Below are 11,668 nucleotides of genomic sequence, written 5' to 3'. Positions count from 1 at the left end.
TTAACAATAAAGATTTTTTTTTTTTAAAAAAAAAAGCTCAGCAAACTACAAGAGATCAAGAGAAGAAAGAAACAGAGAACAACCAACAATTAACAAAATGGCAATAATGACATAGTTATCAATAATCACTTTAAATGTAAATGGATTACCAGGCCTGTCTTGCAGTCACTGTGCGAACACAAACTCAGCAGGCAGAATTGAAAGGTAATGCAACTTATTTATTAATATATAACAACAAAAATAATAAAGCTCATATCTGCAACAGTTTAGGTCTTTGTTATAAGGTCTTGGTCCCTTTGTCCAGACTCGCCATGACCTTCAGCTCCGGCGTCTGGGCTAGGAAGACGTTCCAGTGACCTGCATGGAGGAAAGCAGAAGAGTTGTGTGTGTAGGTATGTATGTGCTGGGGAGTTGTGTGTGTGTGTGTGTGTGTGTGTGGCTGGTGGCTAGTGGCTGGTGGAGAAAAAACAGGGCAAGGAGGACTGTGTGGACCTGGGTTTGGAACCCACAGGGAGGAAGGAGGTGGTGTCTCCAACATACCCCCATACCCAGATCAGTTCTGGCACAGGACCCCACCTTCAACCAACCAACAATTGGGGGCTGGGCTTGTTTCCTGACACTTGCTGGTGACACTGCCATCTGTGACTTCCCCACCACCTGAAGCCCAGCTGGGCCCAGTCTTCCTCAGTGCAGCGTAGACCGAATTCGGGGCATCAGAAGGATGTGGTTAAGAGATTCCAGTAGAGAGGGGAGAGGCAGCAGAAGGGTTTGAGGCTCAGACCTCCTCCTCTCCAGCCCTGTGTCCCCCACCCCAAGACCAAACCCAGCAAGGCTCTGCTCTGTCCTCCAGCGCCTCAGCACTGGAGTTGAGAAATCTCTGGCGCAGACACCCACTGGATTCCTGTGCCGGGAACTGACGTCTGTGGCTCACAACACCCCTCCCGGCACCAGCAGCCTGAAACTCCCCAGAGGCCCTGGCCTCTCGCCAGGCTCTCTTCCCAGGCCCCAGCCTCAGCCCCAGGGCCCACCTTCGTGGGTGCCGGTGAGCAGCCGGAAGTGCTGAGCTTCTCTCTGGAAGTCTTGCTTCCTGACTTTCTTGATCTGAATCAAGTGGAAGATTCCTGAGGACAGAAACAAGGGCATGAGCAGGCAAGGCAGGGCTGTGGATCAGGGAAATGGGGTGACTTAGACTTGGAATGGACCCTGTCACCTCCCTGCCCTCCCCTATTCTGATCAGAACCCCAAATCCTGCGGACTAAATTTCCTAAGTATTTGGAGTCTGTTCTCCTGTCCTCACTGTCTCTCTCCCCATGCAGGCCCCCTCATGTCTTGCTTGAGTCACTGTACTAGATTTCTGACCACTTTTACTCCCCCTCTAACCTATGATTCTACCTGCAGTCATTCGAAAATATAGTTTCCCTGTCATTCCCCTTCCCTGACCTCTTGTCGCCTCTCTGCTGGTCCTGCTCTGGTTTCCATCACCCTCCTGCTCTCATACCACTCACATGTCCACAATACAGTAGGGAGGGCTGAAGGAGGGAGGGAGGAAGGGAGGAAGGAAGGAAAATACAAATCAATAGGTGTGCTTATTCAGACACCAAAACACTAACAAGTGTCAGAATTGTAGGCCCCCTTTCAGTGCAGTTCACCAGACCCCCCGAGTGGCACTGCTTGTGCTCCAGTCCTAACCAACTACTTGAAGACCCCCGAGGGCCAAGCCTTTACATGTGCCACCCTACCTGCTGGAGCTCCTTCTCCTATCGCCACCAAGGGAACTCCTTCCTACTCATCCTCCAAGCCTTAGCAGGGAAGTCTTCCTTCACCCCCACCCCCAGGTAGTTACAACTTCCTTCTGCCGTGGGTCCCAAGGAGGAAGTTATAATTACCCATAGCTGTTGGCTTCTGTTGATGACTGTATCTATTTCTAATGTGCTATCATTGTCTATTCTTTTTTAAAAGTATATTTTTATTGATTCCAGAGAGGAAGAGAGATAGAAATATCCATGATGAGAGAGAATCATTGATTGGCTGCCTCCTGCACAACCCACACCAGAAATTGAGCCTGCAACCCAGGCATGTGCCCTGACTGGGAATCGAACCTCCCAGTTCATAGGTCGATGCTCATTGTGTCACAATTGGAGCACAGACAAGGCCACGCCAGCCAGGTTCATTGTGTCTATTCTTGCCTCCCCTACCAGTCTGGGAACTTCTGGAGGGCTTTCCTCTCTGGGTCCCTTAGTCTGGCCCACATTAGGCATGTAGAATGAATGAATGAATGAATGAATGGAGGGAAGGAGAGAGGGAGGGATCAGCAAATACATGTGTACTCATTCTAGGCCAGGCCCTGAAGGAAGATGAGGTCTTATTCTGGATTTCCTACTGTTTGCATTCCTTGGGGAGCTGACCACTGGCACCACACTTGGTGCTGAAGCCCTGCGTACATGGGCTGTGAGGTCGCACCAGCTGTTACCACCAGGGTCAGTGGCCAGAAAGAACAGATGCGACAGCAAGGCCTCTGGTAGGCCAGTACCACCCTCAAGGAAACCAAGAACTGACCTTGCTTATGGGAATCGGAGTGGGATCTCACCAAGGGCAATGGACAGCACGGATTCTGAGATTAAGGTCTAGGAAGCCAGAATGGCCTTGGGAACCCGAGCCCAGATGTCAAGGACTGGGATGTGGGCGAGACTGACTCCAAAGGCCCAGGCTACGTCGTGAGCATGAGATGGGGATGGGTCCTTGTGCTCCAGGCCTGCCACTGCACCCCCCCCACCCCACCCCTTGCCGGCAGGCTACCGTGAATGGAACTTGCTCCCACCCTTCATTACAGGAAGGCTCTAAGCATGAGAAAGTGCTTTCTCTATTGGCTGAAACCTGCTTCACCGCAATGCTGACCGAGTCAATGAGGTATGAGGAGAAGGATAGCGACATGGTTAGCACCTACTATAGGTCAGAGGCCGTACCTATGTTATTTCATTAATCCTCCATACACCCTCCTCCCCAATTAACAGAAGAGAAAACTGAGGCCCAGAGAGGTCACGTGAATGGCCCAGGCTACACCGCTAAGAAATGGTAGGAACGGGATTTAAGCCCAGGTCTGATTCTCAAGCCCCTGCGTGTTGACCCTGTGGTCAGTCAGAACACAGCTGCTCCCTCTGCCGGGAGCAGTCCTTCAGAGCCATGAAGCCAGTGGTCCTGTCCCCCTGAGTCTTCTTTTCTCCAGGCTGAACAGCTCCGCTTTCTTCGTCCGTTCCTCCTACGACAGGGGGCAGAGTAGAGCAGGGAAAGAGCCGCATCTGACGTCACAAGACATGGGCTCTAGCTCCTCCACTTACTGGTTGTGTGGCCTGGAGCCAGGTACTTCACCTCTCTGAGCCTCAGTTTCCTCATCTGTAAAATGGGGATAATAATACCTAACTCTCAGGATCGCTGAGCATCAAATGAGATAATGAACGTGAAAGCACCTTGTAAATTCTAAAGTGCTACACACATTGGTTATTATCATGTCATTATTTTTGTTATCCCCTTCCTGTCCCCTTCTTACTGTCCCCTCTTTTTCCATCCCCCGCCCCCAGGCAAACCCATCGGTAGTGAAAAGTGACCTTAGAACTAATTCACACTGAAAGGGTTTAGTTTGTTTTACTCTACCCAGGGGATTTACTTTTCTCAAAAGAGTCAGAAAACAGAACTTTCAGCAAGTTCCTATGAAAACGTCATTTGGTGACATGAGTAGCCTGTTGAATAGGGTGAGTTGCTCACAGAATGAGAACTATATTCTGATTGATTTTAATTTACCGTGGAGTGATAGAACCTACCATATAGAAGAGGCTGAATGAGACCAGCCTCTTTGAGGACGCTGTGTGGGCCGTCCTGCCTGGAAAGACGCTGGAATTCTATTAATAGTTCTTTCATCAGGGTAGGCATTACTCTGCCCTGACTCCTTGCAAGGTGCAACAACCCCTTCTCCCCAGGAGAGGGAGCACTTCCAGGCCCTGGCATCTCAGAGTTGGGGAGCTTATCAGAACTGTCAGAGAATCAGACAGAATCAGTGTCTCCCTTTATCTTGGAATCAGGGACCCAAACCTGGAAGGCCTTCCATAGGCAGGTCTTCCTGGGCCAAAGGCACTTAGTCAACGAAACGTGCCCACAACGCCCCTAAGGGGCCTTGGAGCCCAGGAAAGGGGACAGATTTGAGGTCTGCCCGGCTGGGAGGACGCCGATGCTCACCTTTCACCAGCTTCCAGAGGTAGATGTCCACCTGCTCAGAGGCCTCACGCTCCAGGGCAAAGCGACGCAGGTTGTCCGGACTCGGGGATAATGACGTGTGCACGAGGACGCGGCCCGGCGCCTTCGGACACCGGGTGGCACTGATCTCACGGCGGCCGGGCTCTGCCTTGTCCTCTGGGAGACACAAGCAGCGTGTGAATGCTCTGTCTCCCCACCCCTGTCGGCTCAAAGAGAGGGGCCACTGGTCTGAATCCCCCTCAGGGTCTCCTGGTCCTGGCGAAACTTCTGGTGCCCTGGGAGGAGAAGGTCTCTGGGGAAGAGAGGGGCATCTCCCCCTGTTACCCCCCAGTGATTAGCATATCAGAAAACTTCCCACCATTCAGGGCCCAGCTCATCTTCCACCTCCTCCAGGCAGCCCACTGTTTCCTCCCACTCACAGCTTTTAAAACGCTTCATGACTTCCCGGGACTCCCACTCGTGCCCTTAACCTCACATTGGCTTGTAATTGTTTCACTCGGGTGTGTTTTCCCCTTAAAAGAGAAAGGTGAAGGGCAGGAACCATGTCCTTCAAGTCTCTTGAGTTGCTCACACCAAGCACAGGCTCTCCGTGGACACACACAGAATGGAAGGTGTGAGAGGGCTCAGTGATGATGGCGGTGATGATGATGATGGTTGTGGTGGTGGAAGAGAGGACGATGATGGTGATGGTAGTGGCGGAAGTGGAAGGGTGTGGGGTGAGGATGAGATGGTGGGAAATGTGGTAATTTTTTTTTTTTTTGGTGCCAAATTGGATACAGTCTTAAAGTTTTGACATGTTGGAATTCCAAGAACATTCTCCAGAGCTCTCCATGTACCAACATCCCCTGACTATTTTTCAGGGACCGAAGGACTAAGTCCCAAGATATACTAGACTTACTAGTTACGAAGCCCTTAGAGATGTCCAGCTAAGAGCTGTTACAGTCTCAATATTTTTAAAAGGAAATAGACTGGATGCTGATGGCGGGACCCAAGACCAGGTCTGTTTGTGACGGAGCTCAGGCGCGAGCCTCAGCCCATCTCAGAGAGAAATTCAAGTTGAACCCCCACCCCTCGTGTTCCAGGCACCATCCTGTCATGCTCCCCCGCTGAGCCTGTCCCAACAGCATGTTATTCCGATAAACAACAGTTATTCCTTATGTTTGGGTTTTGATTTACAATTCATAAAGCATTGTCATCAACGCTGTGTCTGAAGCTCAGAAAAGGAAAGTAACTTGTCCAAGCTCAGGGCAGTAAGTTAGGCAAGTAAAGAAGCCAGTACGCAAGCTGACACAAACACAAAGATCCTGGCCTTACGTGCTGGGGTAGGAGGAGACTTAGGGCAATTGTAGCCACTCCCCTATCTCATTTGTGAGGTAACTGAGTTGTGAGAATTAAATGAAACGTGTGAAACCACCTGGTGCTAGCAGGTTCTTGATGCATGACTCCTTCCTCTTTTTCTCCTCCGTTCCTCTCCTTTCAGCTTTTCCAACCCGGCCCTCGAGCCAGATGCGGTCAGGGCACAACCTCACCGTGCACCTCCTACCCCCCTGCCTTCTCTCTCGGCTGCAGGGAAGAGGCCTGCCCCTCACATCAGCTACTGCTGACACGCACAGGCTGTGCTTCTCAATGACACACTCCGGCCCAAGTTCCCTTCGGCACACTCATCAATCCTCGGGTCACAGGGCATTGTTGGAAGGACTCAGCCGGCAGGTCTGGAAGCCTGAGTTCTCATTCAGCTCCACCACTACTTGGCTGTGTGACAGGGAAGTCCCTTCTCTTCTCTGGGTCTCAGTTTTCCCGTATGTACTAGTGGATGAGGGTTGAAGGAAGACAACAGAGGCCAAAAGTATGGTCTTTGGAGAGAGACAGATGAGGGTTCAGTCCCAGCTCTGTCGCCGACAGGCAGTTGTGTGACCTGGGACAGGTATTTATCTCCTCGTTCTGTAAAACAGGGAGACCTGCCTTGTTCGCTGTGGTGAGGGTTCCACGAATCCATGCATGCAAATCCATACCTGGCACGTGTAAGTGCGCCACAACCATTGGCTATTTCTCTTAAAGGTCCTAATACCCTAGGATGTGATGACTCCACAGAGTCGGGAACACTCTTTGATTCTACGTATACATATTGGAGAGCCTCTGACTGTCTCTGTAACAGTAGCTGGCTCCACGGATGATACATTCCAAGTCTGGCATTTGCCGCTGCTGAGCTTCCAGCACTCTGTGCACCTAAAACCCTGCATCCTGTGGCCCTGCGCCCACGCCCCGTCCACGTCAGAGCTGTTCACTCTGGCTGGTGCCCACCCCTGCCCCCAGCATCTCTTTGTACCTGGGCAGATCTTGCAGCACTTTCCCGCCACTTTCTCCGGGTGATGGCAGGGGTACTCAGCGGGGCAGGTCACCCGCTGGCAGTCCTGGCGGCCGTCCTGACAGGTGCACAGGATGCAGGGCAGGGGTCCAAAGGAGCGAAAGGCTGGATGCCACACCTCCCCGTGTGAGTACGTCCTCCCACCGTGCACGCAGGCTGGGCCAAGGAGGGCAGAGAGAGGGGGGGGTCAATGCCTTGGACTCCAGCCAGAGTCAAGTCATCGGCAGGGGTGGGGCTTTGAGGAGTCTCTGCTCCACAGTCTGGCCCAGCCACACGGACTGCAAAGTGCAGGCCAGGATACAAAACCGGCCCCACATCCCTGACACCCCCCCTCAGCACTCAGGGCTGTGACATGCTCAGTAAGGACTTGCTGAAGATGGAGAGTCCTCCTCCCACCCTCACGGGCCCCTGTGGTGGAGCGAGGAGGGCGACGGCTCACAGTGGGAGATAGGACATCCAGTTCTGTCACTGCCTTGCTGTGCAAGCTCTGGCAGGTCCCTCCCCCTTCCTCAGCCTCAGTGTCCCATCCTTACAGGAAAGGGCTGGGACAGATGCCTCTGCAACCATCCCCACTCCCTCACCGGGTGCCTCCCCACTCTGCTGCCATAGCTGCCCAGGGGCCTCCCGCCCAGCCTATCCTGACTGTCCTCCTGCAGCCCAGCTCTGCTCGCTCCTTCTGTTGTCAAGAACTTCCCCTCAGCACTTCCTGAAGTTAGAGTAATTGATTGACATGTCTGGAGCCCCTCAAGGACAGGGACCATTTTTCATCTCTCTGTTCTGTGCTCCTCAGTTCCCAGCAAAGACATGGCAGCTGCTGGTTCTACCCCTAACTCAATACTCTGAACTTCAGTGTCCTCATCTGTCAAAGGGGGATCAGACCTTACGTCCTTTAAGGACACCTTCATTTTGGTGTTCTAGGCGTCGATAAGCTCAGAGCCAAAATGAGATTGGAGAACCGCTGTGTCAGGGTATAGGAATGGGAGGCAGGAGCAGTTGGGGGCCCCCCCTTTTCCCACCTCAGGGGTTGGAAGAGGTTCCCATCCCCACCTTTCTTATGTTTCTCCTTCAGGACGATCTTGACTGTGGTGCTGCCTGCCCCCTTCGGTCGGAAGTGGCGAGGGATGAAGCCCAGAGGGGAGCTGAGCCCAGTGGGGGCTGGGGTGTCCGGGCCTCTCTTTCTCCCACCGTCCCCTGAGCACGGACCCTGGGAATGTCTCTGCAAATGGCAGGAAGGATCAAGATCACCGACAGGCCGCCGCCAGTGAAGGAGCAGCACGGCCCAGGCCGCAGCGAGTGGCCTGAGGGTAGACGCCCGCATGACTCCTGGGCTAGGGACAGGAAGATCTGGATGGGGTCCAGGATGTGCTCTGACAGTGGATCTTTGAAAACTTGGAAGGTAGTGCTTTGGAAATCCTGCCTCCAACAAGCCCTTCTTAGGCCTGTCAGAGCCAGGGCCCTGGCACTGAGTGGGCAGAAGGGTTTGGGTCTTTATCTGGGTGACATAAGTGATCAGGGACCTGGAGAACTTAATGCTTACGAAATAGAAGGTGAGAATGCAGGGAGGGTGAATGTCAGGAAACCCTTCTTTGAGAAGATTGAGGTGATGGGACAAGGAGACAGGCTCTGAAGGTCCCACCAGCACCCATGGGGCAGGAAGATGAGGAGCCGGCCCCATCCGGGCACAGAGGGTCTCCAGAGCTCCAGCCCCGCCCTCCCTTCCTGAGCCCCTGGAATCCAAGATCCCAAGACCCTCAGCTCCAGACCAGATGGGAAGGGTGGCAGGGATAGCAAAAAGTGTGTGTGAGGGCAGTGTAACAGGGCAGGAGCTTTGCATAGTTTGGGGACTGGCAGCTCTAGGCCACGGGAGAGGAGCCAGTGGCCTGGGGCAAGTGGCCGAGCTTTAACGGTGTCACTGACCCTAACCACTCCCATTCCTTCCTCTGTAGCCCCTTCCTGCTCTGCACAGTCTCAGCTAGTCCTCTGATGGCTGGACTGAGGCCACAGGAGCTCCCAAAGCAGAAACCCTATCTGAGGCCCCAGCACAGGCCCAAGCCCCTAGGAGGCCCCTAGGAAATGCTTGTCAAGTGGAATAGAGGCAAGAAGGAATTGAAGAGCCCAACCCCCTGCACACTGCCTCCCAAGGAAGGGATGGAAGGAAAGGGGACGGCCTGGCTCCGGTCCTGCGGCACCGGCACCCAGACCCCACCTGAGAGGACCCCACCTGAGAAGGCCCTGCCTAGGAAGGGAGGCTGAGCTGGCAGAGGAGAGGGGAGAGCTCATTGGCTCAGAGCCCGGGGAAGTCTCAGGGAAGGGCGCCCCGCCTCCGGGTGAGCCAGGCAGAAAGAGCAGGTGGAGTTGTTCACATTGTGGGCAGCACAGATGGCAGAGGGGGACTCGAGTCAGTACATGAGCACGTTCTCCCACCTCTTTCCTCTGTAGCCAGAGAGAGCCGGGCAGTTCAGTCCATCCACTCTAGACCAAGACTGAAAGGGGCCAAGACAGAGGGGGAACACAGAGGGGTAGGTCCCAGACAAAGAGCCAGAATCTCAGGAGCCGGGTGGGGAAGGCTGACCAAAATGAGAGGCCACGCCCTCATTTTGCTGCTCCGAGGCGGCCTGAATAAGGACAGACACGGGCTCCGGATGGAACAGTGTTAGAGGGGTTCCCAGGGGGAAATCGGTAAGTTTGGGGCCTGCGCCTGCATGTTTGGTGCCTTTTCCTGGCCCATCAGCCCTGATGGGAGGCTAAGGAGAGGGGCTGGACATGGTGGGGCTCATGGAGCTGACCCAGGGGACAAATGAGAAATGAGGTTTACTTGCTCCACAGTCATAGAGACTTGGGCCCTGGATACCAGCTCACTGCACCTCCTCTCCTCACCCCGTCGGTACATCTGTGTACTCACCGCCCCACGGTGTGACTGTGCGGTGTCCTCTTCAGCTGACTTCTCACTTGACCCATCTGGAAACCAAAGGGAAGTCCGATCAGCCTCTGCCTCCTCGGCCTTGCTGCCTGGACCGCAGGCCTCCCCCTCAGGCTCTGCCCCTCCAGGGCCTGGTGCTATTTCTGCAGCCCCCAAACCCCAGCAAGTCCCTCTGTCCCAGTGGGGCCTTATTCCCACTTCTCATCATAGCGTCTCCTCACATCTGGGTTGCTGCCCCAGTTTTCACACACTGACCTCCTGGTCACCATTAGGACGGAGCTGCTTGGCTGGGCCAGCGCTCTTGGTCAGTGGCCATTATGGATGGCCCAGAATCCCATCCCTGCTGCCTGCTCAGTCCCAGTCCCCTGGGCAGCCACTTGGCCAATGGAAGTTAGCGGCTGGGGGACAACCTCTTCCTCTTCCTCTACAACCCCAGACTTTCCTGAGAAGCAGAAGATGACGTAGAGCATAGGTCACACTTGATATCAAGCAGAGGCAGCTCCCCAAGGCATCCTTACACTGTTTCTCCCTCCTTCCTGCTCCCTGGGGTGGCAATAAAAAACGCACAGCAGCCGCTGTGCAGGCTCAGCCTTCTGCTGGGCTAAGCCCCCACCCATGAGGAAGGAATGGTGTGCTACATGCTGAGTGTCTCGGGGGTTCCCCCTGCTCTAACAGTCCATGTCTGGGTCCGGGGGGTGAGGTGGGTGGGCACTGCCATATCTAGGGGCAGACTCACTTTTGCAGGCCTGGCAGCAGGAGCTGGGCAGTGGGAGGGGTGCAGGGCAGCCTGGTTCCGGGCAGGTCATGAGGCCGCAGTAGATCTGGCCCTCCTGACAGACAGAGCAAACGGGAGTTGGGAGATGAGCTCTGATGAGGACCAGCCCCTGCCCTGGGAGCATATGGCCTTGAGGTCTCCCCTGAGGTGGGAGAGGGAGGGAGCAGCAGCGTGGTGTGGGCAAGGCCCCGCCAATTCAGAAGGGTCCTCTGTACCCTCCCACTCCCACTCCAGGCCCTGAAGTAGCATCATCCTCCGGCTTCTAAAGCGTTTTCACACTCCGTCTCTCTGTAGGCTCTCACAGCCATTGGGTGAGGTGGGACCCTTCCCACCTACAGATGGGGAGAGCCTGCAGGGGCGCCTAGCCTGCTAAGTCAGAGACACGGCCACTCAGAATGGACTAGAGCCCAGTCTTCGGGCTTTTCCTACTGAAATCAATGTCCTCTCCCCTGGCCTGGAAAGGACCCAGCATTAGGGAGGGACGTTGGTGGGGGATACCTTGGGCTCACCATGCTCTCACGAAAAACCCTACATCTGAAACTTTGGGACTCAGCCCAGAAAGACAACACTGCATGGGAAAGGGCCTTCTGGGAATCAGACAGTCAGATAACCTTTGATGAGTCACTTCTCTTCTCTGGGCCTCAGTTTCCTCCTCTGGGAAATGGGGGCACACCCATCTGGGCTGTGAAGATCAAGTGAGGGGACAGTTGTGAAAAATCCTTTTTAAAATGTAAGGCATTTTTAAAATGGAGGAAGTGATATTACCTCAAGTCCTTTCCTTATTAGTATCTTTTCCAGTGAGTCGCTAAAAGCAGCGGTTCTCAGCCTGTGGGTCACAACCCCTTTGGGGGTCGAACGACCCTTTCACAGGGGTCGCCTAAGACCATCGGAAAACACATATATAATTACATATTGTTTTTGTGATTAATCACTATGCTTTAATTATGTTCCATTTGTCACAGTGAAATTGGGGGTCGCCACAACATGAGGAGCTGTGTTAAAGGGTCGAGGCATTAGGAGGGTTGAGAACCACTGCTCTAAAGGATTCTGATCCCTCAGACAAGGCCAGGAGTCAGACCCACATAAACAAGCATGAGAAGAAGGAAGCGGGGGGGACCCAAGTATTCAAGGAGAAGGGAGAAGAAATCACAAGAATGCTTTTGCCACCCCACCATCATCATGTCTGTCCTTTCCTGCAGTGCCCCCTACACCAGGCCCTTGTCACCTCATAGGAAGCAGATGCAGGAAAAGGAACGTGGGTTTTGGAGTTATGTGGCCCTGGGTCTGCATTCTGGCTCTGCCACTTGACTAGCTGGGTGACTTTGGGGAAGTTGCTTAACTGCTCTGAGCTTCAATTTCTTCA

The 11,668-nt window shown here is 54.0% G+C and overlaps 1 protein-coding gene across 2 annotated transcripts in view; it reads right to left on the bottom strand.

Moving 5' to 3' along the window:
- Positions 1–209: 209 nt before the first annotated feature.
- Positions 210–11,668, bottom strand: part of CHRDL2 (chordin-like 2) — a 32,529-nt gene continuing 21,070 nt past the window's right edge. Inside the window, exons 5-12 of one of the 2 annotated variants that reach the window (XM_006777924.2) lie at positions 10,267–10,360; positions 9,513–9,568; positions 7,658–7,826; positions 6,572–6,766; positions 4,228–4,401; positions 3,336–3,390; positions 1,029–1,121; positions 210–357 (exon numbers count right to left, since the gene is read on the bottom strand). In XM_006777924.2, the coding sequence (XP_006777987.1) occupies positions 267–357; positions 1,029–1,121; positions 3,336–3,390; positions 4,228–4,401; positions 6,572–6,766; positions 7,658–7,826; positions 9,513–9,568; positions 10,267–10,360 (927 nt within the window). In that variant the 3' untranslated portion in view covers positions 210–266. The remainder of the gene's footprint in view (positions 358–1,028; positions 1,122–3,335; positions 3,391–4,227; positions 4,402–6,571; positions 6,767–7,657; positions 7,827–9,512; positions 9,569–10,266; positions 10,361–11,668) is intronic. The other variant, XM_006777925.2, reaches the window with a different exon arrangement.

Source organism: Myotis davidii, unplaced genomic scaffold, assembly GCF_000327345.1.
Source record: "Myotis davidii unplaced genomic scaffold, ASM32734v1 scaffold169, whole genome shotgun sequence".
Lineage (NCBI taxonomy): Eukaryota > Metazoa > Chordata > Mammalia > Chiroptera > Vespertilionidae > Myotis > Myotis davidii.
The sequence above is the reverse complement of the archived record's forward strand: the minus strand, read 5'-3'. Positions and strand labels throughout refer to the sequence as shown.